The 25,296-nt window shown below is 43.5% G+C and overlaps 1 protein-coding gene across 2 annotated transcripts in view; it reads left to right on the top strand.

Annotated features, from left to right (window-relative positions):
- The window catches only part of LOC306912427 (cadherin-18-like), a 199,910-nt gene that overhangs the window by 148,500 nt on the left and 26,114 nt on the right, over positions 1 to 25,296 (top strand). For both annotated transcript variants that reach the window (XM_079488637.1, XM_079488638.1), the window contains exon 10: positions 23,417 to 23,531. In XM_079488637.1, the coding sequence (XP_079344763.1) occupies positions 23,417 to 23,531 (115 nt within the window). The remainder of the gene's footprint in view (positions 1 to 23,416; positions 23,532 to 25,296) is intronic.

The raw sequence follows: 25,296 nt of genomic DNA, 5'->3' as shown, positions 1-25,296 counted from the left end.
ATTGTTTAGGGAACAGTGCTAGTGTGGGGGGCTCCTGTTTAATCCATGATCAGCAACTCGCAGCCAGCTGGTCAGTCACAGCAGCTGACCAGGAGAAAAAAAATACTTAGTGACAAGCTAGCTCTTGTTAATGCTTTTCATTACTTCAATTTTCATACAATTTCAACAAGTTTTTGCCAAATAGGGAAAATCACAGGCTCAAAGCATGTTGCACCGTGTGACACGTTGTGAGCTTGTAGATCGGTTATGTTTTTGCACAACACTGCCATACAATGAAGTAGTAAGCTATAGGGCAAAAAAAAGATGAAATACAGTATGGAGATGCAAGGTTTTCTGCCTGAGCGACAAAATGCAAATCCTCCCTTGGACTCTTGATCCTTGGACACCTCCACATACAGTAGAAGCCATCAAAGTATGAAGTAGAACTCCTGAAGAACAATTCAGAGATATTATGAGCTGACTGTCTGAAAAATTGAAACAAATCAAACCTCATTTTCCACTGTGACAAGCTCCAGGCACGGCACACTGCCATGCCTGGAGATACAAGCCCTCTGTTAACACCATGGAGGCCCAGGGCGGAGATCTCCGTCAAGTTCAAGTTCATGGTCAAGTGCCCAAGTCGGAGATTGATAAATAGGACGGAGATTCATGATATCAAAACCGAAAAAATAGCAGATATACAAGCCCACAGTGTGTCACATCGTGTTGCTTGTACTAGAAGAAGTTCCCTGTGTTCCCTGTGTCCAGATCTAGTGACCACTCACCAAACCACTACCGACACAGGCGACATTTTTTTTTTTTTTTTCAACAATATATTTATTTTCCTTTTTACACACAAATGACAATACACATATACAAAAAACAACAATGAACAGTACAAGACAATTACTGATATAAAGAAAGCAAAACAACAATAACCAAAAACAACAAAACAAAACAAAAAACAACAACAACAACAGCACTACTCCTCTTCAGCTCCATCCATTAGATGTGACAAATTATTGTTCTTTATGTATCTCATAAAACGGCCCCACACCTCCTGAAACATTTCTTGTTTGTCCTTAAGAATGTATGCAATCTTTTCCAAAGGTAGACATAAAGACAATTCTCTGAACCACTGTGTAATACTTGGTTTGTCCGGCCTCTTCCAGGTCAATGCTATCACTCTCTTAGCTTGTAAAAGACATATATCTATAAACATTTGTTCATTACGCTTTATCTTGTGTCCCTCCGGATATAGACCGAGCAGGAAGAACTTTGGTTCTGGTACAATATTTATTGACAAAATCTTCTGTATTTCCTGCCCGACCTCACAGGCGACATTTAATATGTAGGCCTACTTGATATCAATTGCTCAGTGATGTCTCTTATACTTGCACAAGAGACTGATGTACATATTTGATATTGTATATATTGCATGGAAAATCATTTCACCCACTCTTTAACCTTTCTAAACATTGGAGTTGAGAAAGAGAGGTGGGAGCCAGGATCACTTTGCCCCTACAGTTGGGTGCCACCAATATTGTCCCTTATCATTTGACCCATTTAGGCCTGACCTCAAAATTTAAAAAAAATCCTTCTAAATCCTCCAGTTTTCTGAAATAAATATTTTCACGATTTTTCAAAAATAGCAGACCTACAAGCTCGTAGCGCGCCACTCGGTGGCGCGCTATGAGCTTGTAGATCTGCTATTTCTCAATAGCTAAATTATAACATAATGTTTAAAACACCAAAAGGGGTTCCCGCCCAAAATGGGTTAACTGTCCTTTTGCGCAGATCACGCAAACCTCAGCAAAAATAAAAGGACAATATCGATGGCCTCCAACTGTATACACTGAGTCGCAAGCCTCCCCGTGTGTGCTTGCTTATACATTTCATGTCAGCATTCTGGGAGAAGAGGCATGACGGGTGACAACAGCATCAGCGTCTGACAGCAGTTGTCAGCACTATAACCTATGCATTCATTTCAGAAGATACTCGCACAAAACGGACTGACGACATAGCAGACCGCAGCACTGAAGCTCCAGTATCGAAGCATCCTCCTTCACTGTCTGAGACATAAAGACTTGTTTAACAAAGAAGACGAGGAAGCGAAAATTGTATATCGCACACAGTTTGTCAAGTTCATCTTTAAGTCACAAAAGTCACTACATAACAATTTCACTTGTCATTTCTCCTTTCCGTTTCTCTTTCGCGTGGGTGGAGCGTGAATTGGACTTTGGTACTCGATACTGACTGACTCACATGATGTCACATCACATCTCTTGCACATTTTGCACACAGAAACAGAAAGGAGAAATGACAAGTGAAATTGTTATGTAGTGACTTTTGTAACTTAAAGAGGAACTTGAATAGAGAAATTGGACATGCACATAGTCGTGCAAGCGATTAGGAATACAAGCAGGGAGATGTTCAAGGGAGAAAGGCGCGAGGACCATAGACCAAAGAACTTCACAACTGTCATGCCGGCTGTGTGCTCTACACAGAGAGTCAGCAGATGGTGAATCTTACGCACTATACTGTACAGCAGGGGTTCTCAACCCGTGGGTCGCGACCCCTCGGGGGGTCGCCAAATTATTTTAGGGGGTCCCCAAATTATTTAAAAAAAATATATATATATTTTCACGATTTTTCAATAGCTAAATTATAACAATGCTTAAAACACCAAAAGGGGTTCCCGCCCAAAATGGTTTAAGGTTATTGTAGCAGTCAATTTATATTGGGGGTCGGGAGGGGGCGGGGCGGGGCGGGGGTCCCGAGACATTGCCAAAGCATTTCCGGGGGTCCCCGGCCAAAAACGTTGAGAACCCCTGCTCTACACAGAGAGTCAGCAGATGTTGAATCTCACGCACTATACTGTACACTGTACAGATTCAACATACAGTGTACAGGATATAGGCGACAGGATGGGCCAATATTCCAGCCTTGGATAAGCATTGTAAAGGGCTGGGGAGAGCTGCAAGCTGCAAACAGTTATTTTGCAGCAAGCTGTAAAACCCTTAAAACCGAAACAGTGGATAAATGTGTAAGTGAGCACACAGTTACACACGATTTTATTGATTAAGAGTTGAGAGAGAAAATGATATCTCAGTTCTGAGTGAGAAATTGTCATAGTGTCATTGTTGGTGTTTGATCAAAATAAAAACGTATTCATCCATTTATTTTATTGCAGCTAATGAAAGCACTGATGAAACCCACTGTAACCTAATGACAATGGTGATATTAGTCTTTTGATATTATGGGGAGGACTGTCTTCAGGCACTATTGAGGATGGAAGTAACATCATAAAAACAGAGGCAGATAAAAGCAGCAGAATTTGAGATAAATAAACACAGACACTTGGAAGATAAAACTGCTTTAAGGGCCTTGCGAACGGGGAGCGAGGAACGCACACGTTGCCTGGATCAACGACAGGTCTGCTACAGGTCTTCTCAAGAGGGGCGCGACAACGCAAGCGCAAAAAAAAAGCTAAACCGAATCCAGGTCTGGTGAGTCGTAGGCTTGTGCGCGAAATGAGCACGCGCGCAACAAATTCACGGGACCGCACTCGCGTAAATACGCTTACGTTGTCGCACCGCGACTTCTCCGAGCAAAAACGCAGGTCTCATTGAACTATTGTCGCGTTTTATCGCTCTCCGTTTGCAAGGCCCTTTAATCTCACTGATTAAACTTGGAACTGGATGCATTAATGCTGTAAAAATACTATGAGGACCACAATGGAAATATGCCAAAAGGCTTTCTTGTGTTTATGATCCTCATGGTGATGGCTGACTGTCCTAAAGCAGCGCTGTGCTTTTGTAGTATCACTAAAATAAAATCAATCAATCAATAGGCCAATGTATGTGAAACAGCATGACCTGGATGGGTCTATAACACTGGAATTGGAAATGTTTTTTTGAGACTCCATATAGTTGTATTTGTCACTACCAGTGGTGTACAGTAAGTTAGTTACTACCGGTAGTTACTTTGTAGATTTGGATTATTAATACAAAACATACATTAACCACTTCAACCCTATATGTCGGCCATTTAAAAATAGACCATCTACACTACAGTACACGCCCACAATCACGATGCAACATATTGTGAGCTTGTGTAGATTCAAAATATTTTGTATACATTTGAAAACTTGAAATGTGACATTCTGCATGATAAATACTTTTTCTTTTGGTACCTTAAGTACATTTTGATGCCAATACTTTTGTACTTTTAGTATTACTCAAGTAGGTTTTGAATTCCGGACTTTTACTTGTAACAGAGTATTTCTATATTGCAGTATTGATTGCAACCGCAGGTCGCATTTAATATGAAATCGTACATTTCCAGTCAGTGTGTTGTTTGGTTGGTTGGCTGGTCACCCCAGGCATGACCATATATGGTCATGCCTTGTGACATCACGTGACATCATCAGGGAGATCCCTGATGTCATCAATATTAAGCCCATATATGGAGATCCCAGATGTCATCAATATTGGCCAGCAACTCTACATCTGACCTCAAACCCTTAGATCTCCTGTTCTGACATTCCATATGTTGATCCTTCCCCATCCATCCTTCCCATCTCCCTTTTGACTGATACCTGTCCATTTAAACTCTAGACGGGCCTGCCCCAAAGTTATTAGTGCAGCCGCGCCCGGCAGCCGGCGAAAACTAGAGTTCTCAACAGGCCCGAAAATTACGGCCCGGCCCTACCTGGGCCCTCATCAAACCCTGTACACGCAAGACACTGCCCCAGCTGCCACCCTTAGATCTCCATATACTGTATAGAGCTGACCTGTTCTGACATTCCATTTCCATATGTTGATCTGACCTCATCAAACCCTGTACACTCAAGACACGCTCCATATTTGGCCAGTACAGAATTCATTCCATATGTTGATCTTACCCCCCATGCCAAAGCGCCAGCACTCGCCCAGCAGTCTGATCTGACCCCCTATTCCAAAGCGCCAGCGCTCGCCCAGCAGTCTGATCTGACCCCCTATTCCAAAGCGCCAGCGCTCGCCCAGCAGTCTGATCTGACCCCCTATTCCAAAGCGCCAGCGCTCGCCCAGCAGTCTGATCTGACGCCCTATTCCAAAGCGCCAGCGCTCGCCCAGCAGTCTGCTGTCACCCAGGCGGATGTGTGATCGTAACCTCGCCCTAAAGTACTTTTTATCATTATTCTATCAGTATTTCTTCCACCACTGGTCACTATAAGGCTAATGGCCAAGAGCTTATTTGAAATGTCCTGTGTGGGTGGTGCTGGAGGGGGGAGGTGTCTCCTAGCCATACATATCCGCTAATGGGCCTTGCACTTCAGTTTGTGAACTAAATCAAATCAAATCACGTTTATTTATAAAACACATTTAAAAACAATTTTCAAAGTGCTGTACAGACATTTCATCAACACGACAGATAGTGGGAGCACAGAAAAAATTACAGACAACTAATAAAGTGGACAGTTCTAGATTGTTCTGCTATAGTCATTACTCATAAGCATGATGAGAAACTCTAAATCATACAAGGTTTACATTGACATTTTAATAACAGTTTGCCTCTTACCTGCTGTGTGTGTGTGTGTGTGTGTGTGTGTGTGTGTGTGTGTGTGTGTGTGTGTGTGTGTGTGTGTGTGTGTGTGTGTGTGTGTGTGTGTGTGTGTGTGTGTGTGTGTGTGTGTGTGTGTGTGTGTGTGTGTGTGTGTGTGTGTCCTGAGCATGACGTTAAACTGCTCCGTTGTAACCGTTAATGTAGTGCAGATTTGAGATGCATTTGCAACCTCTGTGGACTGTGCTTCAACATGATCGCAAGCTTGCATAAAACAAGGCGCTGTTCACCTATGGAGTATACCAACATGGAGTATACCAACAGCCGGTAGTGTTGTAGTTGAGACCACCTAAAGCGAGACCAAGACAAGACCAAGACCTAGAGGGGTCGAGACCAAAGACGAGACAGAGACCGCCGCGACCCTAGGGGGCCGAGACCAAGACAAGACCAAGACCTAGAGGGGTCGAGACCAAAGACGAGACCGAGACCGCCGCGACCCTAGGGGGCCGAGACCAAGACAAGACCAAGACCTAGAGGGGTCGAGACCAAAGACGAGACCGAGACCGCCGCGACCCTAGGGGGCCGAGACCAAGACAAGACCAAGACATAGAGGGGTCGAGAACGAGACGAGACCGAGACTGCTGCAAGGCGAGACCGAGTTAAGACCAAGACCTTGTTTTGTTTTTTTCTTATTTGATAGGCACAGAAAACAATCTTGATCTGAAACACTGCAAATAGATTTTACAAAATTAGGTATAGGCCTACTACAGCATGATCCATTCAAATATTTATTTTAAATTTTAATGAATGAATAACAATGAGGCATGCACATCAGAGCCGCCTGGGAGAAAAATGTTTGTGTTAATTAATTAATCAATATCCAAAACTATACAAAATCTATAAGGCCAAACCTTATTAGAAAAAACTAGAAAAGGTGCCCTTCTGGGCACAGGTCTCCACCAGGAGGATAGGACTGTGTGAGATGTTTGGCAAAATGTTTAGGAGTAATATAAACATGTTTGTTTGTTTTTTGCAAACAGCCTTAGGCTGAGCTCACACCTTTAATGCAATTATCGTGCTCGTTGGATGCATGTTGTGTAGTGTCATGGCCGCCCAATGTATTTCCAATGGAGGTCACATGGTTTGACACAACATTGTGTTGTGTGAGGGGGAGGGGCGCAGTCGAAACACCCCTCCCCCTCACACAACACAATGTTGTGTCAAACCATGTGACCTCCATTGGAAATACATTGGGCGGCCATGACACAACACAACAACCATCCAACGAGCACGAGAATTGCATTAACCGTGTGAGCTCAGCCTTAGGCTGAGCTCAGACCTTTACTGCGCTTGTTGGATGAATGTTGTGTAGTGTCATGGCCGCCCCAATGCATTTCCAATGGAGGTCACATGGTTTGACACAACATTGTGTTGTGTGAGGGGGAGGGGGGCAGTCGAAACACAGCTGAAAGCCATACAACAGACCATGTGACCTCCATTGGAAATGCATTGGGGCGGCCATGACACGACCGTGTGAGTGAGGCCTTACACTTAAGTAACTAGTAACTAAAGTTTTCAAGTAATTGTAGTGGAGTAAAAGTACAATATTTACCTCTGAGATGTAGTGGAGTAGAAGTAACAGTATTGGAAAATGGAAACACTCAAGTAAAGTACAAATATCGCAAAATTGTACTTAATAAGTACAGTACAGTATACTCAAGTAAATGTTAATTCCCACCACTGGGAACCAAATGCATCCTTACAGGTTGTGAGTGGCACAAATGCAACGTGAAGAAATTTAAGGGAACTTGGAAAGACAAGTTCATTTCAGATTTATTTTTCCTAGACGAGAAAATTAAAGAAGGAACTGAAACCTCAGCCAATTAGCTGACCATGCATATACGGCCCCAGGAAGAGTAGACTTCACTGCGGCCGTGAGGGCTAAATGGGGAACCACAATAAACCGTAAATGCATGAAACTGGATCACAAGCATGGATGGCATCAATGTTTTACTGTACGTTTTGTCGCATCGACAACTGTGACAGACACACCACACAATGACTGGCAGTGAAGTGGCAAGAAAGACAGAACTGAAAGTCATATGACTGAGATTTCGGTTCTTTCTTCCAGTATCGTGTGTGTGTGTGTGTGTGTGTGTGTGTGTGTGTGTGTGTGTGTGTGTGTGTGTGTGTGTGTGTGTGTGTGTGTGTGTGTGTGTGTGTGTGTGTGTGTGTGTGTGTGTGTGTGTGTGTGTGTGTGTGTGTGTGTGTGTGTGTGTGTGTGTGTGTGTGCGTGCGTGCGTGCGTGCGTGCGTGCGTGCGTGCGTGCGTGCGTGCGTGCGTGCGTGCGTGCGTGTGTGCGTGCGCGTGCATGTGCGTGCGTGTGATTTATTCATGCCTTTATTCATATTAAACTAGTGTTAGTTTACTGTTAGTTTCAAATTATTTAATTATTCCGTTTGCATTATTCAAATTAGCAGCCTATAAAACATAAAAGTAGCAGTGATTTTCTCTGGTGATTTTATTATGTTTTAATCTATAACTAATTGTGTTGTGGTTTATTTAATTTAACGCTAGTACCGTATGTCTTGTTTTATTACAATTTGTCATATAGCTGTAGCTCCTCATACCCACTTACGCAGGGTCTGTACCCCAAAGATAAAGATTTTATCATAATTTATGTTTTGTAGTGACTTAAAAGTGAGGTTAAAAGCATAAAAGGTTAGTTTATCACACTGATATAAAATAATCTTCTATTACGACCAGTAAGACGCCTGACTGCGAGAAGCCACCTTGGTGGTGAGGTCGCGTGCACGCATCCGCCTGGGTGACGGCCGAATGCCGCTGGTGCTTTGGCATGGGGGGGTCAGATCAACATGGAATGAATTCTGTACTGGCCATATATGGAGCGTGTCTTGAGTGTACAGGGTTTGATGAGGTCAGATCAACATACGGAATGTCAGAACAGGAAGGACTGGTGGGGAAGGGTCAACATATGCAATGTCAGTGCAGGTCAGCATGCAAATATGGAGATCTAAGGGTTTGAGGTCAGATGTGGAGTTGCTGGCCGCAGTGGCCGGCTCCATATAGAGAGATCTAGATCTGATGATTCAGTCATCTCCATGTATGGTTATCCAGGGTTAGATGAGGTCAGTGTCGTGATCTTCATATATGGAGATTGGAGATAGCCATATATGGTGGCGTGATGTTTCACAAGGCGTGAGAGGCGTGACCATATATGGATGTCACAGTGATGTCACGAGGCGTGACCATATATGGATGTCACAGTGATGTCACAAGGCGTGACCATATATGGATGTCACAGTGATGTCACAAGGCGTGACCATATATGGATGTCACAGTGATGTCACGAGGCGTGACCTGGAGGTGTGATGTCGTGAGGTGTGACCATATAGAGCGTCGCAGTCCCGCCTCCTACCCTGGACCAGGAAATGAAACCCAATGCATTTTCCTCATAGACATTTCTTAAAGTATTTATTTAAAGACGGTTACGCCGCGGACAAAGCCAACTCGAGTCGTGACAACTCATGACAACACAAACAATATTTTGGACCAAACAAATAATTAGAAAGAAGAAAAAAACGGTAGGTTACAACACTTTTTTGTTATTTTTCTTCTTTGTAATTATTTGTTTGGTCCAAAATAATGTTTGTGTTGTCATGAGTTGTCACGACTCGAGTTGGCTTTGTCCGCGGCGTAACCGTCTTTAAATAAATACTTTAAGAAATGTCTATGGGAAAAATGCATTGGGTTTCATTTCCTGGTCCAGGGTAGGAGGCGGGACTGCGACGCTCTATGGAGGCGTGCATGGGGTGACTAACTAACGGACGGACGGACGCACAGGAACGGACGCACAGTCAAATATAAACATGTTTTTGAGGCATTTTGTTCCAAAAATGTGTTTTGCAAAAATCAACCTGTTGGTGGCGCTATAACAGGCCAATGTGAAAAGGGTGGGATATATTCCTCAGCCTAGTAAGAAAATGTGTGAAAGATTTCACGTAAATTGCTTGCTGCGTTCATGATTTGAGGCTTTTGTTCAAAACGGGGCAATCTTGCAAACTGTGAAAGCTAATTATAGCCAATTAGGATGGAATATGAAATTTCGGACAGATCCGACTTGAGCACATGACCATAGAGATAGTGTGTAACGATTTGTGAGATTTTTGGACAGAATCTGGAGGAGTAATATCCAAAAATGTGTTTTACAAAAGTCGGCCTCCTGGTGGTGCTCTAAAAGGCAGATGCGGAAAATGCAGGTCAACGGTTTGTCCTTGGCCTCTAGGGAGTGTGCATGCAACGTTTCACGCAGCTCGGTGCAGTTTTAGGTAAAAAATTTGAAAAGCTGCCTCATGGTGGTGCTATGGGGAGAGAGAGAGAGCGAGCTTAAAGCCCCGTTCCCATTTCAAATAATTAAAAAAAGCTGTCTAGCGTGAGGCCTCTCAAGCCGCACCGTTCGCACTATACCTAAAAAGTCAGGCTGTGCCGCTGTGTAACTCTCCACCACCCGGCCAACACTTTATTTATGCCAGCCTGATATCATTTCATACAATCAGAACATGTTCTAACCCAATTTCAATAGACTTAAGATTAGACGTCTGCTCTTCTTCTGCGCTGCGCTGCGCTCCTACAGCTGTCTTTAATGTTAATATGAATGGGATCACCGGATCAGTCCTTGCGATCGGGTTGATAGAACGTTTTGCATTGTCTCGTCTCGAGTGGTCTCGGTGGGGGAAGAGACCCGAGACAATTGGTCCGAGACCGAGACGAGACCAAGACAAATGAAGGGCGAGACCAAGACGAGACCGCAAGACAAAAAAGGAGAGAGGCGCGAGACCGAGACAAGACCAAGACAAATGAGGGGCGAGACCAAGACGAGACCGCAAGACAAAAAAGGCGAGAGGCGCGAGACCGAGACAAGACCGAGACAACGAAAATGTGGTCTCGAGACCGGTCTCGAGACGAGACCATGTCTCGAGAACTACAACACTAACAGCCGGTGCTGCTTGGTGGCCATTCCCATACCGGGAAGAGAGGCGTTGAACCTGGCCTTCTACCGGTGTGTCCGTCCGCTGTCGGAACAACAGTGGGTGGATTTTGGGCCCATGGGATCAGCCACGCTGTGGAGAACGATATGACACCGGGTGGCAATGCAGGAGTGGATCTGTAAATTGTTTCTTCTGGTGGTCCAGCCTGCGACATACCCGCCCGTGGACTGGTTGTTGGAGGGGGTTTGAACTTAGGATGCCTACAGTACTCCTTGTGCCCATGGAATGCTGGGTGACATGATATGCTTGCTGTATCGTGACTGAGGACATAATGCCTTGATTTTGTTGATGTAACTTTGCTGCACCTGAACTATTTATGTCCTTATATGCAATTTCCTCTGTGTGGACATAAATAAATTGTTAAAATGTGTGTGTGTGTGTGTGTGTGTGTGTGTGCGCGCGCGCGTGTGTGTGTGCGTGTGTGTGTGTGTGTTTGCTAACCTGGCTAGGTTTGTTCAGGTGGCTATAGGCTAGCTGACTATTCAGTCATAGTTCTTCCATTAAAGTGACTGAGTTTTTATAAGAATGTCTTTAACATTGGAAATATACTAAGCTAAAGTCCATTGGCGTTGGAGTTCAAGGATTAAAAACTCAAACTCTCCTCAGCTCTCAGCTAGCCGTGATGAAGCCTGCTAGCAGTTGCTGGGCTTCCCCATGGATTAAAAGGGCTGCCATGGAGCCTTGTGAATCCACACTGGCTTTCTGTGGTGATGGGAATATCGAAGTAGAAGAGAGCCTCCCTGCCTTGACATTTCGGCTAAAGAAGATTTACTGCCACTGTCAAACTTATTTTCTCCACTGGTGGAGATCACTGATAGTTTGTCTCTCCCACACCTGAAGCCTAACCCACCGCTCAGGAAGCGTTAAGCCCTTTGCCCCAGCTTCCCATCTACTTCCCCCTCAACCAAGCATCCCTCAGCCCTTTGCCCCAGCTTCCCATCTACTTCCCCCTCAACCAAGCATCCCTCGGATGATGGCCAAGAGGGACACTGACGCTTTGCTTTCCTGCAAAGTTTTCATTATCCTTCTTCGTTAATGGTCCCAAACCGAGCTACACTCTCACTTTCTTCACAGTGCGCAAATGAGTATGTATTATCATGCAAATTAACCAATAAGCCGATAAGCATATTTTAATATTTGTTTTTAATTTGTTTTAGTCCTAGTGTCCAAGACGATATGTTGTGATGGGGCAGACACCGTTTGAGAACCACCGTTTGAGTTTGTATAACTAAAGGAATGTTGTTCCTGAGATGTTGGGAGAACATTAATTGTTCTTTAAACATTTTAAAGGAAGGGAGAAGAGAACATCCCAGGACCTCCTGAGCTCTGTACGTCTCCACATCCCACTAGTTATTTGTTGTTTTGTTTTTCTTTCATAGACTGACTGATCAGGTGGTTGACACGCTTTGGCTGCATGCTCTAACTACTTTGGAAAGTAATGGGGACCGCTCGGCGCTATCATTAACATTCCCAGGCTGATTTTTGTTCCTATAACATGTGATGATGCGTAACAATGTGAATAAATGGGTGAAAGTGAAGTACGTTGTAAAGTGCATTTGAGTGGTCGGAAAGACTAGACAAAGCGCTTTCAACTTCACAGTTAATTTATAATTTAACATACTGTAGAATAGATGCTCAACGTAAGTGGTATCGCATCCCGTGTAGGCTGTTGGTAAATGTCAATAAAATGCAATTTCTCAAAATGATGTCTACAAAATTAGAGGTGACCTTCTAGATAAATGGCATTAGATCCAGCAGTGGCATTTTATTGTGCTTGAGTACCTGCAACCCAAAATGAATGTGCACATTTTGACGTGAATATATTACCCAGCTTGCTGGCTCTCTGCCTGACGTATTGTTTTCAGGCTGCCCAGACTTACTGCACACGCTGTGGAATTAAAGGAGACATAATATATTGCTAATGCTTTCACAATTTCATCAAAGGCAGAATGGTTTACATGGCATCCGCTTTACTCTCTCTGTTTACCACTCCCTTCTTTTTTTAACTTCTGCCTTTTTTCTTTTCCCCTTTCTTTCTTCTTTCTTCTGTTTATTTATTTTATAAATTTGCACATATTAAGGGACCAAGAAGTCACAAAGTGACTTTGGTTTTTGTGTTTTTTTTTTTCTTCTTCTTCTTCTTCTTCTTCTTCTTCTTCTTCCACCAAAAATTGCAGTTCTGACTGAACGGTGCAGTCGGTTTTCGCGAAACGCGGTAATCTGGTAGAGGGCCATGCCAAACGGTGACTATGCGAAGCCCATGACCATTGGCCAAATGGTGGCGCTATAGCACTCAATTGAAAATGCAAACTTTGGTAAATATCTCATGAACCGTTTGACCGTTGGCAATGACACTTTGATACACATATGTGTCTCCTCATGCCGAACAACTTTCGTGTTCTGACTTTTGACCTCTGACCTTTAGATAACCCGCCATTTTAATTATATGAAAAACAGTTAAAAAAAAATCTCCTCCCAGGATCTTTGATGAAAATGCACAAAAACGTCTACACGTGAACTTTGGACCTATACGGACAAATAATCGTAGTACATTTCTTTTAAGTCAAAAAATGAATGAGCCAATGAAAATTTCTGTTTTGTGAAAATTCTTCTTTTGTCCCTAATACATACATGAAGCGTCATATGCTTTTGCAACTGTACAGTATGGTAGAGGGTCATGCCAAATAGCACTGAAAGCGTACAAAGAGAAGTTTATATGTGAAAACACACTGTAGTAATGCATACAGGACCAGGACAGTTGTTACCAAAAATACTGGATGATGTTACTGTTTAGAATGAGTCAACTGACTGTGTCTGCATATCTCAGTCGGTAGAGCTCTCACCTTTGGACCACAGGGTCACTGGTTCAAATCCAGGTAGCGACAACTCAGCCTGTGATTCTTATTTGTGCATATTGTTCTTGTTGCGTATTGTCTTCTTTATTGGTCCCGCCTTATCGCTGCTTGCAGCTATATTTATTATTGTCTCCACCAGGCCGAAGGCATGGGGAGAGAGTATGTTTTGCACTCCGTCCGTCCGTCCGTGTGTGTGTGTGTGTGTGTGTGTGTGTGTCCGTCCGTCCGTCCGTCCGTCCTTCCGTCTGTGACCAGCTAATCTCCGGCACCGTTAACCCGGTCGATGCCAAATATTGCACACACACTCCCTGGATGCCAACGATGAACCTCTGCCCCAAAATTTCCAGAACGGCCTGTTATAGCGCCACCAGGAGGCCGCTTTGTGCAAAACAAGTTTTTGGACAGTACACCTACAGATTTTGTCCAAACATCACGCAAATTGGTACACAGTCTCTCTAGAGCCATTCAACGAAACGGGTCTTTCAGATTTCTCAGACTCCATCCTGATTGGCTAAGATTGGCTTCCAAAGTTCGCAGGAGTGCTCAGTTGCAAACAAAATGCTGCAAATCATGAACACATCGTGTGATTTCCGTGAAATTGTGCACGCACATTCCCACTAGGTCGAGGAAGAAATGACACATGAACATTTTCAACTCAGCCTCATGGTGGCGCTATAACTGGCCGAAACGTGTTTTGACCTCTAACTGCACGGATGTGTGGATAACTTTGTATGCCAACTCCCTAGAGGCCAAGGAAAAACCTTTGCCTGGAATTTTTCACATCTGCTCTTTATAGCGCCACCAGGAGGCCGACATATGTAAAACACATTTTATAATATTACTCCTTCAGAATTTATCCAAATTTCACGCAAGTCGGTACACATCTTCTTCATAGTCATGTAATCAAGACGGGTTTGTTTGATTTCTCATCATACACCCTCATTGGCTACGATTGCCTTCTAAACTTTTCAGGAGTAGCCCGCTTTGTACCCGTTTTGTACAAATCATCCACAACTACTCAACGCAGCGTCCCATTGTGGTGAAACTGTGCATGCATATTCCCACTAAGCTTTGGAAGAAATGCCACTTGACAGTTTTCAAATCAGCCTCATGGTGGCGCTACAACAGGCCAAGCCGTGTCACACACACACACGTTTATATTGCTCCTAAACATTTTGCCAAACATCACACACACACTCCTATCCTCCTGGTGGAGACCTGTGCCCAGAAGGGCACTTTTTCTAGTTATTATTATTATCCTTCCTCCATTTTCACCCATTGTAATTTAATTTCTTCCCAAGTTCATTATTTCTCTCTGAGAAACACCCATCTTCTTCCGTAATTCTTTCTCCTTTTCTTTTATTGTCTCCACCAGGCCGAAGGCATGGGGAGAGAGTATGTTTTGCACTCCGTCCGTCCGTCCGTCCGTCCGTGTGTGTGTCCGTGTGTCCGTCCGTCCGTGTGTCCGTCCGTCTGTGAACAGCTAATCTCCGGCATCGTTAACCCGGTCGATGCCAAATTTAGCACACACACTCCCTGGATGCCAACGATGAACCTCTGCCCCAAAATTTCCAGAACGGCCTGTTATAGCGCCACCAGGAGGCCGCTTTGTGCAAAACAAGTTTTTGGACAGTACACCTACAGATTTTGTCCAAACATCACGCAAATTGGTACACAGTCTCTCTAGAGCCATTCAACGAAACGGGTTTTTCAGATTTCTCAGACTCCATCCTGATTGGCTAAGAGTTCGCAGGAGTGCTCAGTTTCAAACAAAATGCTGCAAATCATGAACACATCGTGTGATTTCCGTGAAATTGCGCACGCACATTCCCACTAGGCCGAGGAAGAAATGCCATGTGAACATTTTCAACTCAGCCTCATGGTGGCGCTATAACTGGCCGAAAAGTGTTTTTACCTCCAATTGCACGGATTTGTGGATAACTTTGTATGCCAACTCCCTAGAGGCCAAGGAAAAACCTTTGCCTGGAATTTTTCACATCTGCTCTTTATAGCGCCACCAGGAGGCCGACATATGTAAAACACATTTTCTAATATTACTCCTTCAGATGTTATCCAAATTTCACACAAATCGGTACACATGCTCTCCATAGTCATGTGATCAAGACGGGTTTGTTTGATTTCTCATAATCCACCTTCATTGCCTACGATTGGCATCTAAACTTTTCAGGAGTAGCCCGCAGATATCTCCCCTTGTGTGTATTGTACGTATATTGTCTTGTTTTGTTTTCGGTTGTATGTATTGTCAATTGTCAGTCGTTTCGTTTTCATGTGTGTTTGATTAAAATTCAATAAAACGTAAATTGAAAAAAATGCTACGTACAAATCTATGGGTATTCAAAATGAAATAATTGCAACATAGCCAGCATGGTTCTTGCAGAGATCCAGGAAAAATATTCAAAAGCTGACTCTGCAGGATTCTGTATAAAAAGTGATGGGACAAGGGACATGACCAATGTAGAGAATCTGTCTATAATTCTAAGATTTGTAAGTAAATCCATACCAGAGGAGCATCTAATTGGATTACTGAACTTGCACCAACTTGATGCTGAGTACACCAGCACTGAGATATTAAAACACATATCTGAGGCTGGCTACAGTGCTGACTGTTATGATGGTGCTTTGGTGATGAGTGGAGTACGATGTGGTGTCCAAGCACTACTTCAAAAGAAGGTGGATAGATATGTGCCATATATTCACTGTTACAGTATACAACGACCAGTTGCATTTAATGGTTGTGCATGCTATGCAGGGTGAGCCATGTGCCAAAACGTTTTTTGACCTCTGCAATTCCCTGTATAACTTCTTCCATCACCACTATGTGTCAGAAAGGTATGATGCTCCTTGTGGCGGCCTTGTGGCGGCGGTGGCTCAGGGGTAGAGTGGCTGGATGGCAACCGTGAGGTTGCCAGTTCGAACCCGGGCTCCCCCAGAGTTACTGTCGAAGTGTCCTTGAGCAAGACACTGAACCCCAAATTGCTCCCGTTGTGCTAGTTGGTGCCTGATGATGAGGCCTCAGTTGATTTGTGCACTGAAGCATCAGGCATTTTAATTCAAATGAAGAGGCTACATTTCTTTGAGATTGCCACATTTCTAGTGCGGGTGCTTAGTGTCTTAATTCCAGCAAATGTTATTCTACATGTAGTCTCATGCTGTGGATATGTGTTCTGCTGGTTTGGTTGTTACTGAATCACTGGAGTCCTTGAAAGACATCCGCAAAGAGGATTGCTGGACTGAGCTTTCGCAGTTATCTGCGGAGGATCAGGATGTGTCACATCAACCTAAAAGAAGGAGCATATTGAGCCTTGGTGATTGTGTTGTGTTGTGTTGTCAACTGTGGGTCATACAGATACTGATAACCCACCATCACCCCCTCTCAGTCTCTCAAAAGACCCTTGCTCAGCATCCTCGACAGGGCCATTTCAGAAATGGAAAACAGATTCTCAAAGAAGAATTTATTACTAATGACAGCCATATCAAGCCTTGTACCCTATTCTGAGAGATTTCTAGACTCCACCTTGTTGCAGCCTTTGCATGCACTTGCTGGAACTGGAAAAGACTATGCAACTCTGAAAAGCGAACTCATTATTGCAAAGCCAATGTTGGCCAAGATATGTTGTCCAACCGAAACAGACCTGGCCACTGTGTCTAAACACATGAAGACATACAAGAAAGCATTTCCTGTGTTGCACAAGTTGTATGTGAGAGTTCCTTCTCCACGCTGGCACGTGTCCTAACCCCCTACCGTCGCACCATGTTGCACGACAGAAAAAATAACTTGCGGTCATCTTGGCACATGAGAAATCTATAACAAATACATTGGACATGGATTAATTTGTTACCATTTTTGCCAGGACAAACAGAAGACTCATGTTATAGAGATAGATAGAGAGATAAAAAGAAAAAAAAGAAAAAAGATAAATGTGTCAGTGTCCTATTTGTGCCGGTCCCAATTGGGTTAGCATACTGTTGGTCAAAGAAGGAGAAGATATATGAACTGATATGATGATGGCATAGTTTTCTATTCATTTCGGGGGTTTGGGGGGATTTGACACCCCAAAAATGTTTCGCCCGCGTTGTCCCCCCTATAACATTCTGTCTGCCCACCCTAGTGGGCCTGGCTAAATCCTGTCTGCCCACCCTAGTGGGCCTGGCTAAATCCGGCCCTGCTTGGAGCTTAAACCGTCAGAAATGTTCGATCAAACTTCCTTTCTTCCTCTTCACAAAGTTCTTCGGTCACACTAATCAGTGGTATAACACATGGGTTTTCAACAGAACTTCCACAGAAAAGGGAGTGAGAATCTCAAGGGAATCTGTACCGGTTTGCCTGGTTGAGTCACCATTATAAGGAAATGTGCCCATAATCAATAGCATGTGACTAGTTCTCGCTCATACATACAGTAAGTTACATAGAACAGCATCATGAGTTTAATATGGAAGGTTAATTCCCCCCCCCCCCACCACTCCCATATCCCCCCTCCCCACAACAGTGGTCCCTAGGTTGATTCTCAGTCAGGGTGGTGGTCCCTGGTTCATAACCGGTTGAAAACCCTTGGTATAACAAGTTCTGATTCTGGGTTAGTATTGACCTTAAATGTGTCTCTTTGACAAACCACCACCGCTCCTTTTGATACCTAAAATGGAATCCAGCTGTTCCTGGTACCTCACAACCGTATCTGTAAAGAAGGTCACCAATACGCCATGACACTTTCATGGATGGCATATGGACTTTGTACTCTTTAGATACCTAAGACAATAATGTTATATGCCTTCTCTTCCAGAGGCGATTACTTTACAAAGGTTTCAGTCATTCAGAAATAGTGTTTGTTCAACAGTTCATGAGCTGGTCACCGGGCTCTCAATGACTCCACTGCATTCCACTAAACTTCCGGGTGTAGTTTAGCTCCCATGGTGCGACGAATCTGCCGTCTGGAATTGCATGATAGCGAAAATGACGTCAGTGACTTTACCTCCTCCATATACCTTGTTACCTCACATCCTGGAACTATTGCTACTAGCATGCTTTTTCCCCACAGCTCTCCCTATGAGCTGACATTGTCAACAGAAAATGAATAGCCATGCATAATTGCATATTCAACTATATAAAACAAAACATTTTTTCGGTACACTACATTTCAGGGTTAAATATTCAACCAGATGTTAACCACTATGTTCCCTTGTTATTTTAAAATTTCTTTCAAGACAGCAAATGTCATGGAAATTATGGCTCCAGAGCTGTAAACAGACAGAATTCAGTTAGCACTGTATGAATGTCAGCTCCATGGATCCATTTAACAATAAATGTAATCCAAATATTTGACTCTGACATTAATTCACAAAGGACAACTATATAAAACATTATTGTCTCCACCAGGCCGAAGGCATGGGGAGAGAGTATGTTTTGCACTCCGTCCGTCCGTCCGTGTGTGTGTCCGTGTGTCCGTCCGTCCGTGTGTCTGTCCGTCTGTGAACAGCTAATCTCCGGCATCGTTAACCCGGTCGATGCCAAATTTAGCACACATACTCCCTGGATGCCAACGATGAACCTCTGCCCCAAAATTTCCAGAACGGCCTGTTATAGCGCCACCAGGAGGCCGCTTTGTGCAAAACAAGTTTTTGGACAGTACACCTACAGATTTTGTCCAAACATCACGCAAATTGGTACACAGTCTCTCTAGAGCCATTCAACGAAACTGGTTTTTCAGATTTCTCAGACTCCATCCTGATTGGCTAAGATTGTCTTCCAAAGTTCGCAGGAGTGCTCAGTTTCAAACAAAATGCTGCAAATCATGAACACATCGTGTGATTTCCGTGAAATTGCGCACACACATTCCCACTAGGCCGAGGAAGAAATGCCATGTGAACATTTTCAACTCAGCCTCATGGTGGCGCTATAACTGGCCGAAAAGTGTTTTTACCTCCAATTGCACGGATTTGTGGATAACTTTGTATGCCAACTCCCTAGAGGCCAAGGAAAAACCTTTGCCTGGAATTTTTCACATCTGCTCTTTATAGCGCCACCAGGAGGCCGACATATGTAAAACACATTTTCTAATATTACTCCTTCAGATGTTATCCAAATTTCACACAAATCGGTACACATGCTCTCCATAGTCATGTGATCAAGACGGGTTTGTTTGATTTCTCATAATCCACCTTCATTGCCTACGATTGGCATCTAAACTTTTCAGGAGTAGCCCGCAGATATCTCCCCTTGTGTGTATTGTACGTATATTGTCTTGTTTTGTTTTCGGTTGTATGTATTGTCAATTGTCAGTCGTTTCGTTTTCATGTGTGTTTGATTAAAATTCAATAAAACGTAAATTGAAAAAAATGCTACGTACACATCTATGGGTATTCAAAATGAAATAATTGCAACATAGCCAGCATGGTTCTTGCAGAGATCCAGGAAAAATATTCAAAAGCTGACTCTGCAGGATTCTGTATAAAAAGTGATGGGACAAGGGACAGGACCAATGTAGAGAATCTGTCTATAATTCTAAGATTTGTAAGTAAATCCATACCAGAGGAGCATCTAATTGGATTACTGAACTTGCACCAACTTGATGCTGAGTACACCAGCACTGAGATATTAAAACACATATCTGAGGCTGGCTACAGTGCTGACTGTTATGATGGTGCTTTGGTGATGAGTGGAGTACGATGTGGTGTCCAAGCACTACTTCAAAAGAAGGTGGATAGATATGTGCCATATATTCACTGTTACAGTATACAACGACCAGTTGCATTTAATGGTTGTGCATGCTATGCAGGGTGAGCCATGTGCCAAAACGTTTTTTGACCTCTGCAATTCCCTGTATAACTTCTTCCATCACCACTATGTGTCAGAAAGGTATGATGCTCCTTGTGGCAGCCTTGTGGCGGCGGTGGCTCAGGGGTAGAGTGGCTGGATGGCAACCGTGAGGTTGCCAGTTCGAACCCGGGCTCCCCCAGAGTTACTGTCGAAGTGTCCTTGAGCAAGACACTGAACCCCAAATTGCTCCCGTTGTGCTAGTTGGTGCCTGATGATGAGGCCTCAGTTGATTTGTGCACTGAAGCATCAGGCATTTTAATTCAAATGAAGAGGCTACATTTCTTTGAGATTGCCACATTTCTAGTGCGGGTGCTTAGTGTCTTAATTCCAGCAAATGTTATTCTACATGTAGTCTCATGCTGTGGATATGTGTTCTGCTGGTTTGGTTGTTACTGAATCACTGGAGTCCTTGAAAGACATCCGCAAAGAGGATTGCTGGACTGAGCTTTCGCAGTTATCTGCGGAGGATCAGGATGTGTCACATCAACCTAAAAGAAGGAGCATATTGAGCCTTGGTGATTGTGTTGTGTTGTGTTGTCAACTGTGGGTCATACAGATACTGATAACCCACCATCACCCCCTCTCAGTCTCTCAAAAGACCCTTGCTCAGCATCCTCGACAGGGCCATTTCAGAAATGGAAAACAGATTCTCAAAGAAGAATTTATTACTAATGACAGCCATATCAAGCCTTGTACCCTATTCTGAGAGATTTCTAGACTCCACCTTGTTGCAGCCTTTGCATGCACTTGCTGGAACTGGAAAAGACTATGCAACTCTGAAAAGCGAACTCATTATTGCAAAGCCAATGTTGGCCAAGATATGTTGTCCAACCGAAACAGACCTGGCCACTGTGTCTAAACACATGAAGACATACAAGAAAGCATTTCCTGTGTTGCACAAGTTGTATGTGAGAGTTCCTTCTCCACGCTGGCACGTGTCCTAACCCCCTACCGTCGCACCATGTTGCACGACAGAAAAAATAACTTGCGGTCATCTTGGCACATGAGAAATCTATAACAAATACATTGGACATGGATTAATTTGTTACCATTTTTGCCAGGACAAACAGAAGACTCATGTTATAGAGATAGATAGAGAGATAAAAAGAAAAAAAAGAAAAAAGATAAATGTGTCAGTGTCCTATTTGTGCCGGTCCCAAGCTCGGGTAAATGCAAATTAAGTAAATCCGGCCCTGCTTGGAGCTTAAACCGTCAGAAATGTTCGATCAAACTTCCTTTCTTCCTCTTCACAAAGTTCTTCGGTCACACTAATCAGTGGTATAACACATGGGTTTTCAACAGAACTTCCACAGAAAAGGGAGTGAGAATCTCAAGGGAATCTGTACCGGTTTGCCTGGTTGAGTCACCATTATAAGGAAATGTGCCCATAATCAATAGCATGTGACTAGTTCTCGCTCATACATACAGTAAGTTACATAGAACAGCATCATGAGTTTAATATGGAAGGTTAATTCCCCCCCCCCCCCCCCCCCCACACCACTCCCATATCCCCCCTCCCCACAACAGTGGTCCCCAGGTTGTTTCTCAGTCAGGGTGGTGGTCCCTGGTTCATAACCGGTTGAAAACCCTTGGTATAACAAGTTCTGATTCTGGGTTAGTATTGACCTTAAATGTGTCTCTTTGACAAACCACCACCGCTCCTTTTGATACCTAAAATGGAACCCAGCTGTTCCTGGTACCTCACAACCGTATCTGTAAAGAAGGTCACCAGTACGCCATGACACTTTCATGGATGGCATATGGACTTTGTACTCTTTAGATACCTAAGACAATAATGTTATATGCCTTCTCTTCCAGAGGCGATTACTTTACAAAGGTTTCAGTCATTCAGAAATAGTGTTTGTTCAACAGTTCATGAGCTGGTCACCGGGCTCTCAATGACTCCACTGCATTCCACTAAACTTCCGGGTGTAGTTTAGCTCCCATGGTGCGACGAATCTGCCGTCTGGAATTGCATGATAGCGAAAATGATGTCAGTGACTTTACCTCCTCCATATACCTTGTTACCTCACATCCTGGAACTATTGCTACTAGCATGTTTTTTCCCCACAGCTCTCCCTATGAGCTGACATTGTCAACAGAAAATGAATAGCCATGCATAATTGCATATTCAGAACGGCCTGTTATAGCGCCACCAGGAGGCCGCTTTGTGCAAAACAAGTTTTTGGACAGTACACCTACAGATTTTGTCCAAACATCACGCAAATTGGTACACAGTCTCTCTAGAGCCATTCAACGAAACGGGTTTTTCAGATTTCTCAGACTCCATCCTGATTGGCTAAGATTGTCTTCCAAAGTTCGCAGGAGTGCTCAGTTTCAAACAAAATGCTGCAAATCATGAACACATCGTGTGATTTCCGTGAAATTGCGCACGCACATTCCCACTAGGCCGAGGAAGAAATGCCATGTGAACATTTTCAACTCAGCCTCATGGTGGCGCTATAACTGGCCGAAAAGTGTTTTTACCTCCAATTGCACGGATTTGTGGATAACTTTGTATGCCAACTCCCTAGAGGCCAAGGAAAAACCTTTGCCTGGAATTTTTCACATCTGCTCTTTATAGCGCCACCAGGAGGCCGACATATGTAAAACACATTTTCTAATATTACTCCTTCAGATGTTATCCAAATTTCACACAAATCGGTACACATGCTCTCCATAGTCATGTGATCAAGACGGGTTTATTTGATTTCTCATAATCCACCTTCATTGCCTACGATTGGCATCTAAACTTTTCAGGAGTAGCCCGCTTTGTACCCGTTTTGTACAAATCGCCACAACTACTCAACGCAGCGTCCGATTGCGGTGAAACTGTGCATGCATATTCCCACTGGGCTGAGGAAGAAATGCCAGTTTTCAAATCAGCCTCATGGTGGCGCTACAACAGGCAAAGCCGTGTCTCACACACACACACACACACACACACACACACACACACACACACACACACACACACACACACACACACACACACACACACACACACACACACACACACTCACACACACACACTCTCTCTCTCCTGGTGGAGACCTGTGCCCAGAAGGGCACTTTTTCTAGTTCCCCTATCTTTCCTTCTATCTCATGTTTATGATCTGTTCTCTCTGCCTCTCCAGGTTATTCAGACCCTCCGGCCAGTAGACCTGGACAACTTTGCTAATGGAAAGTTCTCCTTCTCTGTTCCTGCTGATGATGCATTTAACCCAAACTTCACCCTGAAGGACAATGGAGGTAAGCTACAAACCAGAGCGAGGTTACAGACTGCCGACTATCTGCTTAAAACGGCATTGAGTGGAATAAGCAATAAAGCTACTGACACTAGCTAAGCTAGTGTATACCTAACCAACTGTGGGCTTATGGCACATTAAAAACCATGGTCATTGGGTTTTATTTCCTTCAGTAACAATACAGCTCACAGTAAAATAGAGCATGCTTTTGCTATCCTCGCAACTTCTGACCCCCCAAACACCTTGCAGACCATTTAGCTCGGAATGTTATTTCACTTTGTACAAAGGAAAATATCTCTTAAGGGCCAAATATCCACCCTTTCAGCGAGCCATAATTTTGCTAGGCATAGAGACAAAAAGAAGTTGAATGTGAAAACTTCCACTCTCATATTTACTACAGTAAATAGATATTTGCCTTTTCTTTATAATTGGCTTTATTTTTGTTTGTTTGCTTCAGCTTCTGGAACTCTGGAACTGACCAACATTATCCGAACATTGTAGGCATATTTAAGGTTCTTATGACACTTTGTTTAATGCCGAACAAACACAATTTCCATCTGACTTTGAAGCATGTCACTAATATTGATTTAGACACGACTTATGGCAGCCTGCATGTCTATCAAATGCTGTGAACCGATCACTTATACTTTAAGCAAGGTCTGTGCTGTGAAATGCACATAGGTGTGTCCATATGGCCTACATTTCCTCACAGACCTTCCATAGCAATGTCATTGTTGTATTAAATCCATCTTATGACCAGTATGCCATGTCCCCTCCCCCCTGCCCTCTTTCCCGCAACCCCTCTCTGCTGTGCTCCAAATAAAAAAATAAAGATCACTCATTTGTGGTGAACCTCCTGACATTACTGTCACTTTATCACCCAAAGGTGTTATACAAAGCTTGGCAAGGTTGTATTATGGCCAGGGTTTGTCTGTCTGTATGTACAGTATTTCTGTCCCCTTAAAAGTAGACCAATCACAGCTCATGCCGCTATGTGCATGACATCAATATACAGAAACAGCTTTAGCCATAATAACTTGCAACGTCTGGTAAAAGTTCAACTCATGAAGTAAGTCAAAGTCGGTTTGAGCAGCTACTTTTAATTTTACTTTTTTTTGTTTTAATGGGCCAATCTTGAACATGGTACCTGTGGAACACTTTTGTTATTTTTCTTTTCAAAATATTTTTAATTAACCAGTGGCAGAACTCTCAGGGGCAGGCATTTATAGACATTTAGATCCCATTTAGATCCCATTTAGATCCCTCAGATCCCATTTCTTTCTAAAGTAAAACAACAGATTAAAGCAGATAAACCATAAGACCTGAGGTCTATTACTTGTTTGTAAAAGTTACACAAACAAATAATAAGACTATGATACTGATAATCATCATCATTCGAGTGCTTGTGACACAAGCTGCTTCCACTGGTCTCTGTTGCCACACCAAGTTTATTCACAGTCAGTCCTGTCCTGTGTCCCTACTCAGAAAATCTGGAAATGTGAGTGGACTTGTTCCTCTTGATGGGCAGAGTATAGTCTTCATAGAAGATTATTCTAAATGACCAGGTCTTTCACTCTGTGTCCAGCAAAGCGGAGCCGTCTTTGTGCCACAACAACTGAGATGGAAGGGATGCCTCCATATATCTGAGCTTTAGTTGGTGTTGATGTTCCCTCAAAGCTTATCCTTATTCTTTGTCCATGTTTCGGCACCATACAGAAGGATACTTTCCACACAGGCTTTGAACAGGTTGACCTTTGTAGCTCTTGAGA

This window comes from Electrona antarctica, assembly GCF_951216825.1.
Source record: "Electrona antarctica genome assembly, chromosome: 19".
Lineage (NCBI taxonomy): Eukaryota > Metazoa > Chordata > Actinopteri > Myctophiformes > Myctophidae > Electrona > Electrona antarctica.
Note: the sequence above shows the minus strand (reverse complement) of the source record. Positions and strands in the feature narration are given on the sequence as shown.